The 19158-nt window shown below is 36.3% G+C and overlaps 1 protein-coding gene across 3 annotated transcripts in view; it reads right to left on the bottom strand.

Annotated features, from left to right (window-relative positions):
• The window catches only part of Ctnna3 (catenin alpha 3), a 1449584-nt gene that overhangs the window by 369172 nt on the left and 1061254 nt on the right, over positions 1 to 19158 (bottom strand). For all 3 annotated transcript variants that reach the window (XM_034524718.2, XM_076917155.1, XM_034524719.2), the window contains one exon: positions 3249 to 3449. In XM_034524718.2, the coding sequence (XP_034380609.1) occupies positions 3249 to 3449 (201 nt within the window). The remainder of the gene's footprint in view (positions 1 to 3248; positions 3450 to 19158) is intronic.

Here is a 19158-nt window from a genome sequence, read left to right as displayed (position 1 = left end):
GATTCTGATTAAAAATCAAAGGCACCATGTTTCAAGACTCTGTTGGTGACTGAGATGAGAAAGTTTAGGCTTCCTCAGTCACAAAGATACTTAAGGCAAATTTTCTAAAGAGTAGTGTTCTGGGGAGGGTCTCAGGAATAAAGAAAATTCACAGGAGACCCCCACTAAGTTATCCTGAGGAAGCTGGGCTAAGCCTGAAGAAACAGCTAAAAAAAAAAAAATGAAACAAAGAGAAAACAGGACACATTAGTATTCTTTTGCTAAAATGTGAGCTCCCAAGGCTTCGGAACACAAAGCATGACATTTCCAATTATGTAATTTGATAATTATTTAAATGATAAGTCCAAGATATGACCCTGGGGTGAACAAAGATGTCAGTCAATGGTGGAGGACAGAAGAGTTGGAAGTATCTTTTTTTTCATAAACAATCTCTCCGCGGGAGAGAGAAAGCACACCGTCTTCAGCATTGGTTAAGATCAAACTGATCTAATTATGTTTTCCATTTAATTTATTGCACCGAATTCCCTTTTGTGAGGCCTGCTTTTGATAAATTTCAAGGAAAGCTGCTTTGGAAAAAGTTCAAATTAGACTTATTTTTTTCAAAGAGGAAAACAGAGGCATACTTCAAGGATACACCCAAAGCTTGTCTGAAGAAAAGACCAAAATGATTAACTAGGAATCTCAAAAAATGCTTTTTATTTAATAACAAGATCCATTTTGTGCAGAAGAGCCTGGAAATATTCTATACATTTCCTATTTGGGATGTAAGACATAATTTGAACGGGCTATCGAAATGAACGTTATCTTATAACTAAATAGAGGAAAAGGCTTGGGGTTTGTGTGCTCTTTGGGCTGTGAAGATTTTGTATTGGTGCTTAGCTATTCAGTACAGCCATTATTAATCACAGATGGATTAACGACAATGTATTTCTGCCTCTGAACAATTTTGCCTCACTCTTTCTAATGTAGAGTGACTGCCAACAGTTCTGAACACTGTAGGAATTCACTACCTCTTCTTCTCCTTGAGTATCTGGCAGATGTAGTCTCTGCCTATGGAGTACAAAACTGCAGAGCTGGCACCTCATATCGATGTTATGGCATAGAGCCTGCAGGGGAGACTTCCCTAATGCATTCACAAAACTGAGACACAAGCAAGGTGCAGCAGTCCTGGTCGATGTTGGCTATTCCACCCCAGAGGAAATTTCCATTTGGATAAAAACAAAAGCTACATACATTTTCTCTTATATTTAAGATGCCATTTTCAGAAGGTGAAGAATAGAATCCATTAACTTAGCAGATCCTAGTTCCCACCTACTCAAAGCAAAGAATGTCATCAGACAGTATATTAGGCCTATAGAAAAGCTTCCCTCATCTTTCTATAACTACCTTTTTTTTTCCCTGATGTGCCCAACAAGGTATTCTAAACTTACTGTGATTATGAATTTCTTTGTACTATAAAACGTCATGAAATTGCTACCACATTGGATCACGGGATTTGGGACAAGATAAATCTGTGTTCCTAAGGCTATGGTTACTCAAAATGCTTCCAGAACAAACCCTTATTACCTTAATAAAATGGATAACAAGTACTTGATTTGAATGAGTGAAGGACCACTACAATCTTGTGTAGTAGGAAAGAGACATTAAATGACTGTAACACAATCAACTTCCAAAGCAAGTATGTATATTTTCACACAATGACTTACATGTTCTCAATTGTTTTTGTTTGTTTTGAGACAGGGTCTCAAGCTACAGCACAGGCTGGTCTTCAATTTATTATAAGACTATGACTCAGGATCCATGTCCGTCTAGTCTGAGTGCTGGGCTTGCAATAATGTACCACCATAACTATATGCTTGTTTTGTTACATTAATAACTTTGAGGAGTGGATGTGGAAATAACAGTTTAATATCAAGAGCGATAGATGTGCCATTGCCACCTTTCTTCAGAATATTTCAGAGAGATGATAAGAAAGTTGATGGATTTATTATAAATAATTTCAAGAAAGAGCTTCAAGATGTAAAATGATACTAAATGTTTGATTGCCAATGTTTTGTTTGTTTGTTGGTTGGTTGGTTGGTTTTAAATATCACCCATTAGAGCTGCAGAGATGGCTCAACAGTTAGAGCACTAGCTACTCTTGCAGAGGATCTGGGTTCAATTTTTAGCAACCACATAGTGGATCATATCATATGTAATACCAGTTCCAGGGTATGCGATGCTCTCCTCTCTTCTCATAGGGCAGACATACATATGGTGCATAAACAAAACATCCAACCATGTAAAGTGATAAAATTAAAAAGTATTATGCATCCCTCCCTTTCACAAACAATATGAATTTTTTTCATAATTAACATGCCCTACATATCCTGTAAGGAATGATGATATAAATCTGGAAACTAAGTACTGCAGGAATCCCAGACACAACATCACACCTTTATCAAGAGGCAATATATAAGTGGCTTTCCAAATTCAGAGGAGTTTCACACTGACAGAGGGAACTCACAAGAAGGAGTTTCTGCCATGTTGATTTATAAAACATTGTTGACTGTCATCTTTGCTCGTGAATCTGTGTGAATCCTGACATTTCCATGGGTCCCTTGGAGAAATGTTAACAATAGTATTCGAAAAGAAAATATCATTATACTGAGAGATTCAAAGCATTCTCTGCCCAATTTTATAAAATAGTAACTTGAGTACTGCAACCAAAACAGTCCTGTATTATATATTTCTTAAACAATGAGAGAAAAATATGGGCAAGATTCAGAATGCTATTTTTCATAGAATTGCATGTTAAGAGTAGCCAGCATGTCTCTGCATACATAGAAAAAACTTGCTACGGTTAAATAATAAGAAACCCAGGGGTAGCAATAATATAGCCAAATGAAAGGCTGCCGACTACTGCATGTTTAACCCCATGCTGGCCTAATTATAGCTCCAAACATCTCCAACATTAATAAACACTCACAAGTGGCTAAGGCTTGGGAGTGTTGCATGCATTCGAAAAGACCTTGGGTTTTTTTTTTTTTTTTTCTCTCAATGAATATATTTATTTCACTGGGATGAGCTTCGCGTCACATAAATAGGATACCAAACACCAATTAGACGGCGCAGTGATGTGCTAGTGGTTAGTACACAATCAAGTGACACAGCCCGAGAGCTCTCGTTTTCCTATGTGTAGATCTTTGGTTGCTATGCAGATTCAGATCTGAGGAACAGTGTAGCTGTCACTGTGGACGGTGACTCACCAGTGCTTGTAAGAAAGTTGACATTTCTCATCACACCTTCGGTGTAAGCACCGGGTTCGTAACTATCCATTTCACCCACGACGATGTGAGCTACTCTTGCGGCCCGTCCTCTGATGGCACCTGCAGCTCGGTCTAAATTGTCAGCATCCTGATCCCTCAAGGCTATAATGCATTTGTTGACATCTTCTAGGATGTGGCTTTCTGGAAGGAAACAAACCAAGTTACTTGTCTGCATGTGTTTTGATTACACAGCTGTAACAATTGAAATAATATTAACTTTTTACTTCAGGCACACCATGTACTGGGGATGCTGAGAATTAATTATGAAGTAAAGTTATCTGATTTTTAAAAATTTCTTTACTTAGTAACAGTAACATCCATTAAATATAACACTTATTATTAACATTAATAACACTGAACATTAATGTTTCAGGTTTCAAGGAAATGGCCCGCCTGATAAAGTCCTGACGTATAAACAGGAAGATCTGAGTTTAGACCACCAAGACCCACTTACTATCTGGACACTATAGCTATATATGTAAGCAGAAGAACTATGTTTGGAGATAAAGACAGGGAGAACCCAGAGCATTTATAGAAAGTCAGTCTAGCAAAAGGACAGTGAGCGCCAAGCTCAGAGAGAGCCTCTGTCTGAAAATAATAAGGTGGCCAATGATAAGTATAGGTACCCAACACCACCTTCTGGCCTGTTCATGTTTGCAGATAGATGTGCACCCCCAACACTCCCCTCCCCAGAGAGAGAGAAAGAGAGAGAGAGAGAGAGAGAGAGACAGAGACAGAGACAGAGACAGAGACCTAGAGAGACAGAGACAAAGACCTAGAGAAACAGAGACAGAGGAGATAGAGACATATACATACACATACACACACACACACACACACACACACACACACACATATATATATATATCGAGAGAGATGCCTTGCTTGGCTTGGAGAAATACATCACTTCCAATCCCAGCACTTGAGAGGCATAGCCACAGCCACGAAGTATAGAAATTCAAGACCAGCTAGCGTTATATGGAGAGTTAAAAGCTGCATAGTAAAGTTATTTTGAGCCACCTAGGGGGATAAAAGACAGAAAACTGTCTATGTTATTTTAGGTGTTGGTTCCAGTAGAGTAAGTATGTTTTATATCTGAGGGGAAAGTACAAGTTGAAGGCATTTTTACATTAGAATAAAATACATTAATTATAGAATGTTTAGCTCTGAATAAAAGCAATTCTGTATAAGCATACAAACTTAAAACCACCATCTTTGACAAGTATATGGAAGAATAAAAATATGGAATTTCACTAAGCTAGCAGATAATAAAATATAAAAAGTTTAATATTTTAAAAATATTATTCATATGTATGAGGGTAGCTGAGTATGTGTGTGTGCATTTACATGCTGGCAGAGGCCAGAAAAGGGCACTGATCCTCTGGAGTTGGAGACTGGTGTAAGCCACCAGGTGTGGATGCAAGGAACTCTGAAAGTAAAGCGAGCATTTTGAAACATTGTGTCATCGCCACAATTCCCCAAACTAAAATCTTTTTCTTATAAAGCAACAATTTCTCAAGTCTGTGAACACACACACACACACACACACACACACACACACACACACACACACACCCATTTATTAAGTTGGTGCAAACAAATCCCTGAGAAAGTTGCCTACTCTTAAATAGAGCTGCAGAGACTTCCTCTTCCTCATTCATCCTTGGCAGGGTTAGAGTGTCAAGACTTTAGGGAGTTAATTCTCATGATCCAACAACAACTTTCTCTATAAAACTATTACTGTTCTCAAATAAAAGTAAGGTTATAATCTAATGTGTGTAATATCAACAAATATAAACAATGATTTTTTTTGTTTCTTGTTTTAAATTTTTCTTATTGTTTTTGCTGGATTTTTGTTTTTGAAATAGATTATCACGCTAGAGCCCTGGGTGGCCCTAAATTCTCTTTTGTCTCAGCTTCCCATGTGCTGGGATAACAACCATTCATCACCATACACACGATTTTTTTTTTAAGGAATTTCATAACAATTAGTGATTTAGCCTCAGGCTTTATCACATAAATCCCCACTCAAGATAATTAAAGTCTCTGTTATTTATCAATATACACAAAGATAGTTACAACAAAAGATCTTAGTATACCATAATATTTTATTAACCTTTCTTCCTCTCTTTCTTGTTTCTAGTGGATGAGTCTGTGCACATGTATTGACTGTGCCGGAGTAAGTTAATCACATCACTCATAATAAATAAATAAATAAATAAATAAATAAATAAATAAATAAATAAATAATAGAAATATATTATATAATATATGTATATATCTATTATCTATTATATATAATATATATATATATATATATATATATATATATATATATATATATATGAAAGCTATTTCCCTCAATGCTGTAACTTAAATGAACCCAGGCTATCTCTGGATGCATAGGACAAACCTGCTATGGCTGAAAAATAAGGATAAAAATATAATAGAATATTGTCAGTAAGCCCTATCATTCCATTGCTAACCCATATTTTTATCGTCTTTCTTGACTCTTCCCACATGCATCTGAAAACACTGACAGAACTTCAAACTTCACTGACCACTTCTGTGGGTTAGCATGATCACATTGTATAATTTTTAAAATTATTATTAGTTTTTACTTCTGAGACTGTAATATAATGCCAACCTCACTACTCCATTCCTTTTCCCCAATACTCTCATCTAACTAATCTTCTTTGCTCTCTTTAAAAATTTATGGCTTCTCCTTTCATTAATTGCTGTTGTATATGTATATGTATATGTATATAATATATATATCATATATATATTTGTATGACTATATATATGTATAATAGCAAAAATACATATATATTTTGAATATTATCTTTTCTGTCTATATAATGTTACTTGTATGGACATTTTAGGAATGAATATTTGCTATGGGTTAACCCACTGATGTGCTTTTCCTTGGGGAAGACTGTTTCTCCCACTCTCTGCATTCCTTAGTTGCCTGTAGCTGTTCAGTTAGCCTCTATCTATTGATTTGAAAACTTACTCCCCCCAAAAATTAAAGACTGAAAACCTTAAACTATACACCCACCGAGGCTTTAAACTAGTATGTAGCATTCCCTTATAGATATATCATAAGATATAAGCCCAGAGGTGGTTACCTTTCAACAGGAAACATGCTAACATTACCATCTTATCTCTCATGTAAAGAAATAAAAGTTTAAGTGAAGGGGGCACAGTAGTGATGCTTTTGAAAGTCGTCAAATACCAAAAAGCTATCATTCCCAGGTGTATTTATAAGCCTTTGAAAAGTATAACACATATGCATACGATGAGTGCTCCATCTCTTTTCTCGACTGGTTCTCAAGCTTAGACTGCATTGATAGTTTTGCTCAGTTCTATAGAGTATATTAATACATAACAACATACTCAGTCGCAGAAGATTCATTATCTAATAAACTCTGTAATTTCTGTTTAATTAAGATGAAATCCTACCTGCCACAAATTATTTTCCCTTAGTGAGCTTGGCCTGGAGTAAATAGACATATCTTACACAGGGACAATGAATTGGATGCTTACCTCTTCTATGAAATACTGGTGTGTGGCAGCCACTGTATGAGTTAAATCTGGGAATAAAAACGGTATGGATTGTCTCTTCTAGGTTTGGCCATACAGAGGGTTTCATGGCTCTTCTTTGTACTTTAATAATGCCATGGTGTTGTTATAGTGAAGAATTTTATATATATATATTTTATATATATATATAATTATATATATATTTATATATATAATGCATATATGTATAATGTATATATATATATAATAAGTCTCATATCACCATATGTAGTATTAAAATATAATAATAAAAAAACAAGAAGCATGCAACCAGAATTAATCCATCACTGCCATCACTAACATGTTGAATATAACTAAATGACCTTCAAAGTTACATGTAAATACAGCATGACATGTAAATACAGTGTAAGACATGCATTTTTAACTTTTCCATTATTTCTACCCCTTTCCATTACCTTGAAAGTTTCACAGAGAGGTAGCAATATTATTTGCATAAAATTCTAAATGTATAGTTAAAAAAGGAAAAGAAAATGCATGTGCCTTCTACATACATACAGTATCTAAATATTAAGCTGATTTAAAAAAACCCTATTATTGTATTATCAAAAAATTAAAATTCCTTGTAAATAACTATATAGCCTATAAAATCTACATCAAATATAATGCATTAAAGTCTCACTGATCTATTTATGAATACCTTTGTGATACAATAGTGATCTCAATAAAAACTGCAATACTGCTTAGAGTTCTGTCTCTTAGTTTTTTTTTCACCATTACAAATGCATCTGGTCTCAGGTATTAGATAATTTATAAATGCTATTTAAAGGAAACACAGCATATGGTTATAGAGGGAGAATATTTAGAATATTGTGCTTTGAAGAGCTGACACATTAAGGAAGCTTTGTCCAGGTCCCCAGAGTAGACACTTTTTATGTGAGGGTGGAGCATACTGATGTGAGCAACAGCGCATTGTTTTCTTTCTAAAGATTTATTTCTTTTATGTATATGAGTGCCCCATCTTCAGACACACCAGAAAAGGGCATCAGATCCCATTACACATGGTTCTGAGCCACCATATGGTTACTGGGATTTGAACTCAGGGTCTCTGGAAGAGCAGCCAGTGCTCTTAACCACTGAGCCATTTCTCTAGTTGCAACCAGTGCATTATTTTCAGAGGAGAGAACTACTGAATAACTGGCAATTCCCATTGAATGGTTACAGCCACCCTGGAATGCAGAGGGTGATTTCTGTTATACTAGAAATAAGCCAGACACAGGGCTACAGGGAATGGATCTGTCATGGAGAAGTACTTCATTCCCTGCCAGTTTCTTAGGCTAACCCTACCTTCCATCTCTGAAGTGAGCGAGCACAATGAGATTTCAAAAGACATTTACAGAAATGTCCATATTATTTTTTCTTACTTATTTAGTTTTCTCTAATAAAAGCCAGAACTTAAAGGTCAACTCCACTGCTTCAAGGAATATAGAGGGAAAAAAAGTACAATGAAAATAAGTTAGTTTGTCATTACTTGGCCTCCAAAAAAATGCAATCTTATAAATCAACAGTACATACAATAGATTGGAACCGTAAGCATATTTTTATTTGCAAATATCAGACTGTGCTGAGAGGTAAGTATTTTTTTTTTCTAATGACCCAGTCTGGACTTTTGATTGTATTAATGGTAAAGCCTGAGGGGAAAGAAACTTGTGCTGTAAAACCATCCACTGAGAAAGAAAAACAGCATCAACAGCGCCCCCACCTGATACCTGGGTCTGTGACAAAAAAAAAAAAAAAAGAAAGGTCAGGAAGAAACGGATACTGATCCATTTTTTGGTCTTTGTTTTCAAAAGCAAAATAAAATAACGTTATGAAATTGGCAGAATTAAGGTGAGCTTGGCTTACTTGGTATGCGTGAGTTTAGAAAGCAAGGCTGGGTTGAATTATAAGTAAATGGTCCTCATCTTTATATTCCTGGGTCTGCATCTGTTCATTTAAAACTCTTCAGAAAGACAGAGGAAAATTCCAGAAACAATAACCAAAAAACACAGCAAGCATTCCTTCCTTTTCACACACACACACACACACACACACACACACACACATACACACACACACAAATAAGTCATGAGATGCGAAATCAAACGAATGCAGCTGTATGTAAGATAATTGTTGTTTGTTTCTATTTAATGATAGGTAAAGTTTCTGTTTAGCAAAAATTTAATCACAATGATTAGTGGCTTTCAAAGACTTATGTAAGTCCTACTTTATAAGGACAACATGTGTATACAGGCAAGTCTTGTAGTCTCTAGTTTCCTTCCTGTTGCTATGATAGAACAAGCTTGGCAAAAGCAGTATCAGGGAAGAAAGTGTTTATTTTGCTTACACATCCAGGTCATAGCCACTGAAATATTGAGAAAAAAAAACAGGCTAAAAGAGGTTTCCAAGGCTCACATATCACTCAAGACTAGTATCCCAGGTCTATAAGTGGTTGTTTTTATGTGTTTGATGTATAGGGCTGTTTTGTGTATATGTATATAGTCACCATATTTATGCAGTTGACCACATAGGCCACAAAAATGTAAAGATCCCCTAGAACTGAAGTTTACAGTGCTTGTTCTCTGTTCTATGGGTGCTGGGAATGAAACCCTCATCCTCTGGAAGAGCAGCCAGTGCTCTTAACTTTTGAGCCATATCTATAACTCCCCAAATAATTCTTAAAACACAATAATAATCAAACAAAAAAATGAATGAATGATGAGCAATGGATCGAAACATGTATCTCATTGGAGATTATATCCAAGCTTCAAACAAGTAAATGCAAATATTCTCAAAATATTATCTCACCAAGTGATTGCAAAGGAGAATATTACAACGTATCTATTAAAGAACTGAAATGCATAACACAGGGAACACAAAATGCTGCCAAGGAAGTGTAGAAATAGGAACTTTGTCTTCACTCTCGAAAGAAATGCAGTTTGAGGCAACCACCTCAAAGAGAGTTTGGCAATGATTCATAAGACTCAATGTATTCTTACAGTACAATATAAAATTATACTTCTTGGTTGTTGTTTTTTTTTTTTTTTTTTTTTTTTTTTTTTTTTTGACAAGTAAGCTGTGAACCTAAATTCACATCTGCGGAGCTTTTCTATGGCAGTTGTATTATCATTGTCATGATGCTGAATGAATGAAAATGTCCTTCAGTCTGTGAATCACTAAGCCGTGAGACATTCAGACAATGGGATGGCACAATGAAATGTCGGCACAAACTTTGCATGGAAACGGAACGTGTTGCATGATGCTGACTGCATGGTACCCCAAAACAAGAATGATGTGCAGACATCGAAAGGACCAGTTGCTAATAATCACAGGTCGAATACATAATTCAATCACTGGAGAGTCCCAAAGCAGTAACACCATCTGTTTTATATCCCAATGGTGAACACATATCAATGCATAGTTGTCAGAAACCCATAGAATTTACGATATGGAGTAAACATTTATATAAAAAGTATAATTTCAGTATGTGACAAATATAGATTGCATCAATATTGTTTCACCAGTAAGAATGGGGCCAGTGAGACAGCTAGATGTATAAAGAGCATTGCCATGCAAGTCTGGTGACCTGGATTCAATTCCCAGAACCCACATAAAAGTGGAAGAAAAGAACCAACTCTACAGTCATACGGTTGTCTTCTGACCTCTACATGTTCGCCACAGCACCAATGTGTCTTCCTCAATATCAATCACACAATAATAATAAATGAGTAAATTTTAAGAAAAAGGTTTCATGTACATTCAATGCCATTTCCATGTTAGTCTTATAGTAAGCACTGCATTTTGTTTTGAAGGGCTTCAAGAAAATCAAATGTATTTATTCCGTTATATCTAATAGTGCATATTTCCTGAAAGCGTGTATAGTAAATAGTAATGGAGAAATGTGAACATCCTTCAACTTTCTGAAGACTATAAGAAAATGTTTGGTGTCATTTCCTTCCAACTTCAAATATATCTCTGTGGTATCTAGTGGGTTAATCGTTTTTGACATTTATCATTTTCCAGGCCTACTGGGTAATATGCCTATTATTCGTTTATGATTTGTGTAGCACAGGCTGACCTTGAACTCAGATTTTCCTGACATGGTGTCCTCAGTGATGAGACTATAGGCATGGCATGCTACGTCCTAAGCAATTTTTTATTTTACATATTATAATAATCATGAGATATAGGTCTGATATATTTAAGGTGTTAGGTAGAAAACCGGGTTTCAAACAAATACTTTTATAAACTTAATAAAGACATAGCACTGAATTTTAACCATATCATAAATGTTTTTAAAAGTCTTGTGAGATGGGCCAACATGGTAATCCTATATTCAGCTTGTTCAGGTATTCTGACCATATGGTGGGACAAGAGAATAGCAGGTTCAAACTATTTTTAAAATTTCGTTAAGAAAAATGCCAAAATAGTTATTATACTATTATGATGTGTAATTGTAGACAATGCAAGTTTTTAACACTATACAAATTAGGCATAAGATTATTGATACTTGTCTAGGAGGTTAATTTTAATTCTTCAAAACTCACAAGGACAGAATTCTCTTAACATTAACATGTTGGACCTATATGGAGGCATTACAATGGAGAAAACCTAAAGGCTTCATTCTAGAGACAACACCATAGACGAATTAGTCAACGAATGAAACTAACACTTCTATTGCTGAGCTTTTCTGTAGTAGGAGCCAAAGGCTGGGTTCCTGCACTTGATGTTACTCTTACCTTGACAACATAAACAGGGAGGGAGTGTCAAACAGACCTCAGGCTTTCTTGTTCGGTATGACTTTTATGTTAATTGCCTCCTCTCCTATAGACCCAGAAGCTCTTAACATCTAATAACAAAACACTGAGTCCAGGAACACATGACCAGTAGCTGTGAGGATTTTACCAGAACATCAGAACTGACAGCAGGAACAGACAGCAGTGAGCAGTGTTCTAGTGTATTTAAAACAAACAAACAAACAAACAAACAAACCAAAGCCATTTGGAACTTGTGACTGAATAAGGGTACAGAATGCTCCATTTCTTGGATACTCTTGGGTGAAACTATATTAATTTGGGTGCTATACCTAGTTTCAAGGTACAGAATGATTTCAGGGTCCTATTAAGAGATTTTTTTGCAGATATGTAAATTTGGGAATTATTTTAAAAAGTATCCTAGAATTTTGCGGCACAGAACAAACCCTAAGAAATGGTAAAAACCTGAAAGTGTGCTAATAAAATGAATAGAAACTGACCTGCCTAATACTGGTTTTATTTTTATTTTCCAACAGAATATTAAATAAACTGGCTGGTTTTATTGATTACATTCTGGAAAAGAATCAATATGAGAAAAAAAAGCTAGCATTTATAAATGGCAAGATTACTATGAGGTAGATTTTAGAGAATCTCACTTCCCCAGTAGCAGAATTTATACTAAAATTGAGTGTATAGCACATTCTTATTGAAATGTATGGGCCTGGCAGTGGTGGTGCATGCCTTTAATCCCAGCACTTTGGAGGCAGAGGCAGGCAGATTTCTGAGTTCGAGGCCAGCCTGGTCTACAGAGTAAGTTCCAGGGTAGCCAGGACTATATAGAGAAACCCTGTTTTGAAAAACAAGTAAGCAAGCAAGCAAGCAAACAAACAAAAGACCAATGAAATGTATGGATCTATATTTTTCTCTCATGTATCAGATGAATCTTTCCCACTGGACACTTCTTGTTCTATATATTATTTGTAATCATTGCAAAAAATCTAAAACTATATATCACATATGCACACACACACATATCTCATCCACACATATCACACACATAAACACACACACACACACAAATATGGAGAGAGAGAAGAGAGGGAGAAGACAGAGAGAGAGAGAGAGAGAGAGAGAGAGAGAGAGAGAGAGAGAGAGAGAGAGAGAGAGAGAGTTTCTTATCTCCAGATCAGTGTTATTCACAAAATATTCTATATCATTTGGGCTGTATTGTATTGAATAACATATAACTCTAACATCTACTAAAGTAGCAAATTCTAACTAATAAAATTCAGGGCAAGAGCAATTGCTTAAGATGCATAGATGCAATGTTTCTAATGGATTCAACATGGCTCATTGCAAGCCAGACCAAAAGAATCCAAGCATATAGTTTGCCTTTCTATGGAACTTTTCTTGACATAAAGCTCTGCTCAGAGCTGCCAATGGATCCACCATATGGCTTCACTTTACTACATCAATCAGAACCAGCATCTTGTGATTTCCTCTGAAGAGTTCTCTATTGCTAATACTGTATATTTTATATAATGTTAATTGGTTTTCTATTTTAAATTTGGAAGATCTACAAATTAAATATGTATATTTTAAAAGAATATTCTCTTTTTATTTTATGTTGAGCGTTTGTTTTCATGTACACATGTATACCCGCTGTGTGCCTGATGCCTGTGGAGACCAAAGAGAATGTTGGATGTCCTGGAACTGGAGTTGCAGATAGTTGTGAGTGTTGGAAACAAACTCACGTGATCTGTAAGAGCAGCAAGTGCCCTTGGGCACAGCTCTATTTTTTCTAATATAAAGTGTCTTCCTATACATATACGGCTTTATAGATTTATGTCATAGACATGACAATTTAATCAAAAGATTTGAAGCAAAACTTTGAATAGTACTATAATCAATACTATGTATTAATTAAATATCTGAATGCATACATAGTATTATAGTCAATACTATGATGACTTTGATTTCTGATGAGGAGTTACTTGTGTTGTGGGCAGGATAAAAATACTGGGCATATATATTTGATTTTCACTCTTAGCTTCAGAGGTCACAATCATTCTTTTGGGGAAGGTTGGGGCTTATAACATTCTGAGGAGGGAGGACAGTGGGACAGAGGGACAGAGGGACAGAAAGAGACAGAGAAAGAGAATTAGAGAGAGAGAGAGAGAGGAAGAGAGAGACAAGGAGACTAAAAGTTGGCTTTAATTATAAACCTAAACCAAGATACAATCATCTGAGAGGGCAGACCAGTTTCCTGGATCAACCTGCTCTGCTATGAGTGGTCTTGATCATTAAGAGATATAGGAATGCCCTGACTACAATAAGCTGTACCATTTCTGGTCAGGTGGTACAGAAGCATAAGCTTGCATGAGGCAGCCAGTAGCAACCCCATATTTTCTGCTGCACTCTCTTGTCTGTGAGTATGTTCTCAGGGTCCAAACAATGCTGTGTGGTACAGTAAGGAGGCTTGGCATAAAACTCCTGCCTTAGTCTCCTTTGGTGGACTGTGACTTGGAAGTGAAATCTAAATTAATCCTGAATTCCTTAGCTGCTTTTGTTCCAGTTTTACCATAGCAAGAAGAAGGAAACTGAATAGTATTAAAGGCATTTTCCTTTGTATAAGTGTGTGTGTGTGTGTGTGTGTGTGTGTGTGTGTGTGTGTGTGTGTGAATCCACCAGCATCTCCAAGCTTGGGATAGTACCATCCATATTCTAGGAGGGTTTTGACACTTAGTTTGCCTTCTCTATCAATACACTCACAGGGGTATTACGCAAATCACTTGGGTGTGTCTCAGTACAATCAAACTGAAAAATCTCTAGTGAACATATACAATATCACCATCTTACAGTATAGCATAAGCTTATAGCATAAGATGCAGATACTTACACCAAACCAATGGACTGAAGTTGGGGACCCCTGTGGTTGAATTAGGGAAAGACTGGAAGAAGCTGAGGAGGATGGCGAACCTGTAGAAGGACCAGCAGTCTCAACTAACCTGGATCCCCAAGATCTCTCAGACACATACACCAGCTGATATGAGGCTCCTAACACATGCACAGCAGAGGACTGCCTGGTTTGGCCTCAATAAGAGAAGATACACTTAATACTTGAGAGACTTGAGGCCCCAGGGACTGGGGAGGCCTGTTGGAGGTGGGAAGGGTAGGGGGTGAGGACATCCTCTTGGAGACAGGGAAGGAAAAATGGGATGAGAAACTGTTGGAGAAAGGACCAGGAGGGGGGACATTGATGAGACTGTAAAAAAAGATGAAAGGTAATTTAAAAAATTAAGAACCTATCAAGTAAAGTAAATTTAATTTAAATATATTAAATAATTTCAATTGAAAGGATATCTATTACAAGGCTATTATTTAGATAGCACATACGTATTTGTTTTTATTATTATCATCTTTCTTATTTTAATTGTTTTTGAGACAGACTCACGGTATGTAGCCCAGGCTAGCTCCAAACTTATGATCTCCCTACTGACTGCTTCTGAGTGCTTGGATTACAGATAATTGCAACCCTACATGGCCTCTCTACACATTCATCTTCAATGTATTATACAACTACAATCAATTTCAGTAAAAATATCTGACTACTTGGTGAGGATAAGGAGCTGAGTAATTGTGAGAGTCTCTTATAGAGGGGGATGGGTGTAAAAATTAAATACTTTGTAAAACTGGGAGTGTAGCTTAATGATAGAGCATTGGACTCACATGGCCAAGTCCCTCAATTCAATCTCCAGCACTGACAAAAATCAAGTTTCTATTTTTTTAAACAAACCCAGAATATTGTTATAATACAAATTTGTAAATGTTTATATATATATATATATAGTTTATTTATGGTTCTGTTCATTCATCTGTTTCTTTGCTGGTTTTAAGTATCTTTTTAAAAAATTTTTGTCAACACTTGCAAAATCTAGTTTATGGCATTATATACTAATATTTTAGTTTGATTTAGAGAAGATCTTTTTTTAAAAAAAAAAGAAGTATAAAATGTGTAAAATTTCCCCCTTTTAGTTCTAAAATGTTAATTAATTTTATTATTTCTGCATTCTATGCTTCTAGACACAGTTTTGTTTTTTATGTGTCAGACACAAGTATTGAGGAACACAGTACCACCTTCTACTAATGGCCCTATAACCAGCATTATAGCCCTGGAGTCTAGTAGAAGTATTCTAATGCAGCCAATTAATAAAACCAGGAATAAAAGCAACATGAGATCAAAACCTGCCTGTAGGAGCTGGGGGGATGGTTCAGTCATGAATAGTTGGTATTGCTTCTGCAGAGGACCAAGTTTGGTTCTTACTCCTACATGAGGACACTCAAAACTGTCTATAATCTAGCTCCCAGGGAACTGGTGCCTTCTTGCGGTCTCTGGGAAATTTATTCATGTGCGCATACCCACACACAGACGCACACACTCATTTCAAGACAAAGAAGCAAGCAAGCAAACAAACAAAATCTGCTGTTAGGAGAAGGCATGAGCAGTTAAATATTATTAAAATTGTAAAACAAAACATTGCGTGTGGGCTTTAGCGTGTGTATGTGTGTGTTTTCAGACCAAAAAAAAAAAAAAAAAAAAAGTGCTAAGGAATTTGGATCTTTATTCTAGATCTTTTCCATTTATTCCTTTTAAAATGCGAAGAGCACAGATAACCTATGCAGCTTGTTCTCCGTTCTACTGTCAGACCAGCTAGTCAAACCAACTTGAACAAATTCAGTGTTATTATCCCAGCAACCTTGCCTGGAAGGCCATTCCTCACACTGAAGCATCTCTGCATGAAAAACAGATTCACAACATCTGGTCTGGTTTCATTTGCCTTTAATTTTCATTTCGTTGCCTTCTCCATTTTATTTCCTGTTCCCAATCGTGTTTGCCCAACTGCAAATAGCAATTTTCACTGGCCTACGTGGTCTTTATTACACTGTCTGTGTTTAGGGTTAGTAGTCTACCCTGTTGCTTCAGGTTAGATACAAAATAGCAATTTATAGGACTGTAATTACCCTGGATATCTACACGCAATTGAGAATGTTAGCAAACACATTTTTTTCCCATTTGTATTAGTTCCACTAGTCAAACACCAGTTATAACTGTCTGACTGTTGCCTTGGTGTTACAGATCTGTGGGCCCTGATTTGTTTCCCTGTACCTGGGTGGCTCATGTCTTTCAGCTAGGTCAATTACCAATATGATTAGAGAGTAAGAGATCAGAAAGAACAGAGGCATTTTAATAGGAGCTGGGAAATACTATAAACTGGATGTAAAAACATCATTATAATAAGTTCTAGCACATGACTCTCCATTCATCCTAATTTTACATATTACATACATAAGAAAACAGGGTTGTTGCCAAACATATAATGATATGAGAATCTTTAATATTCACAAGAAACCTTACACATGAAATTATCAAAATGCCAGTTCTTATCAAGTGCTACAATGTGGAATTTCATTTTTTTAAAGTCTTACTATAACACGGATCTATGCTGTTATGTGAAGGAAACTGCTGTGTGGTTCCCAATGTCTGATACCACACTTTCAGTGAATATAGTGTATGCAGTGAAAATTAATTATACCTTAATGACACTGCTACTTGCACCCTCTCAGGAGAGTTATTCCATGGTTATTTTTCATCATTTACAATTTCAACCCAAAATATCTGAGAACAGATGGGGGTAATGTGGAGGACATTTTCTATATATATGTAAGTATGTATGTGTGCATATATATATATATATATATATATATATATATATATATATAAAATCATTTTTGCTGCTTATTTTATTTATTTACATTTCAAAAGTTATCCTCCTTCCCAGTTTCCCTTCTACAAACCCCCTATCCTCTTCCCCCTCCCCCTGCCTCTATGATGGTGCTCCCCCTCCCAACCACCCACTCCTGCCTCAGTGTTCTAGCATTCCCCTATCCTGGGTCATTGATCCTCTACAGGACCAAGGGGCTCCTCTCCCAGTGATGCTTGAGAAGGCTATCCTCTGCTATATGTATGCAGTAGAGGATGTTTTTCTAATGACATTTATTCTCCTAATTCCCAAAGAAGGCCCAGCCCTTACATTTGAAGAACGGCGTTGAGAACAGCGGAGACATAAACCTCCTGGCACAGTGGTGCAATGCAGGATGTTTACCCTCTCAATTCTCTTTGAAGCTCTCTGGTTCACCATCACAAAGAATGAAAATGGAGTAGAAAATATTATGGGATTTTATGTACACGGAGAGAATATTTCAAGTCCAGTATTTAGGCAATATATTTACTTCAAAGGCTATTCACCTGCCAGAACTTTCAATGCTGTAGGAGAATCTTCAAATATGTGTGAAATTTGAGTATTAAATATTTTAGTTTTATGCGTGAAATTCTATGGTGAAAAGCCTCTCACGTGGATGGTTGTAAGCTCATCTTGGTAACCTGAATGCTCAAAGCATTGTACACACTTTATTATGCCTCCAGTCTTCTGGGGAGCACAAAGAAACAACCACTATTATTACCCTTCTTATCAAAGAAACAGTCAGACAGTAACCAGATGTCCATTGCAAATTCAAATGCTAGCGTCCTAGAAATGACACAGCTGTGCATAGGGAGTCTGACTCAGCTGTGCACTAAGTATTCTTCGTATCGCCACAATATTATAAGTCTGTCGCTATGAACTACAAGACAGATACATTTCTCATGGCTACTCAGAAAAATAATCAGAGATGATTGTTTTAATGTTTCTTAAACTTCAAATTGGTTTCTGAGCAAATTTTCTCTTCTAAGAGCTCTACAGATCTAGAACTCATTAAATTGGCTTTGTCTTATTAAACAACTGTGAGTGTTCTCTCTTTAAAAGGCTCCGTTGATAGTAATAAATGTCTATCATCTGACTTTCTAAGAATATCAAACTCCACTGCATATATTTATGTAATAGTGGGAAGCACTCAATTACTTTCACAGAAGGCTTTATTTTAGGGACATGCATTCTAAGTATCCCGAGGACTGAAACAACTATTCTTAAAAGAACAAAAGCGGCAAGGGAAGATTGGAGTCGATACGTCATTTTTATTATGTACTCCAGACTTTACCCAAATTGCATTTAAACATCATATTTCAGTGACATTTATGGTGACTTTGCCACTCCACTTTATAGCAGCCCGTGCATTTATCAGGTGGATGGTCAGCTTCTGTGCAGTATCACCTGCTACTTTTCCTGGTGATTACAAGACAATGGAAGCCTGGCTTCCGACAGCGCTGCTTCACGCATTGCTCTGAACACTATTTCTCCCCTCCCCCACCCCTTTATTCAGCTACAGCTATAATGCCGACTCATATTAATCTTAAGCTATGAGATCACAATGCAATTCTCTGATAGTTATGTGTTTTTATACATTAGTCACACTGACGTTCACTAGAGCAATTTCAAATGGCTTTTGAAATCTTTCCTTGACACATTATTTTTCCCCCAATGGTAGCTTTTTTTCTCCCCCCAAATGTTCCATCCTGT

The sequence above is a fragment of the Arvicanthis niloticus genome, chromosome 20 (genome assembly GCF_011762505.2).
Source record: "Arvicanthis niloticus isolate mArvNil1 chromosome 20, mArvNil1.pat.X, whole genome shotgun sequence".
Lineage (NCBI taxonomy): Eukaryota > Metazoa > Chordata > Mammalia > Rodentia > Muridae > Arvicanthis > Arvicanthis niloticus.
The sequence above is the reverse complement of the archived record's forward strand: the minus strand, read 5'-3'. Positions and strand labels throughout refer to the sequence as shown.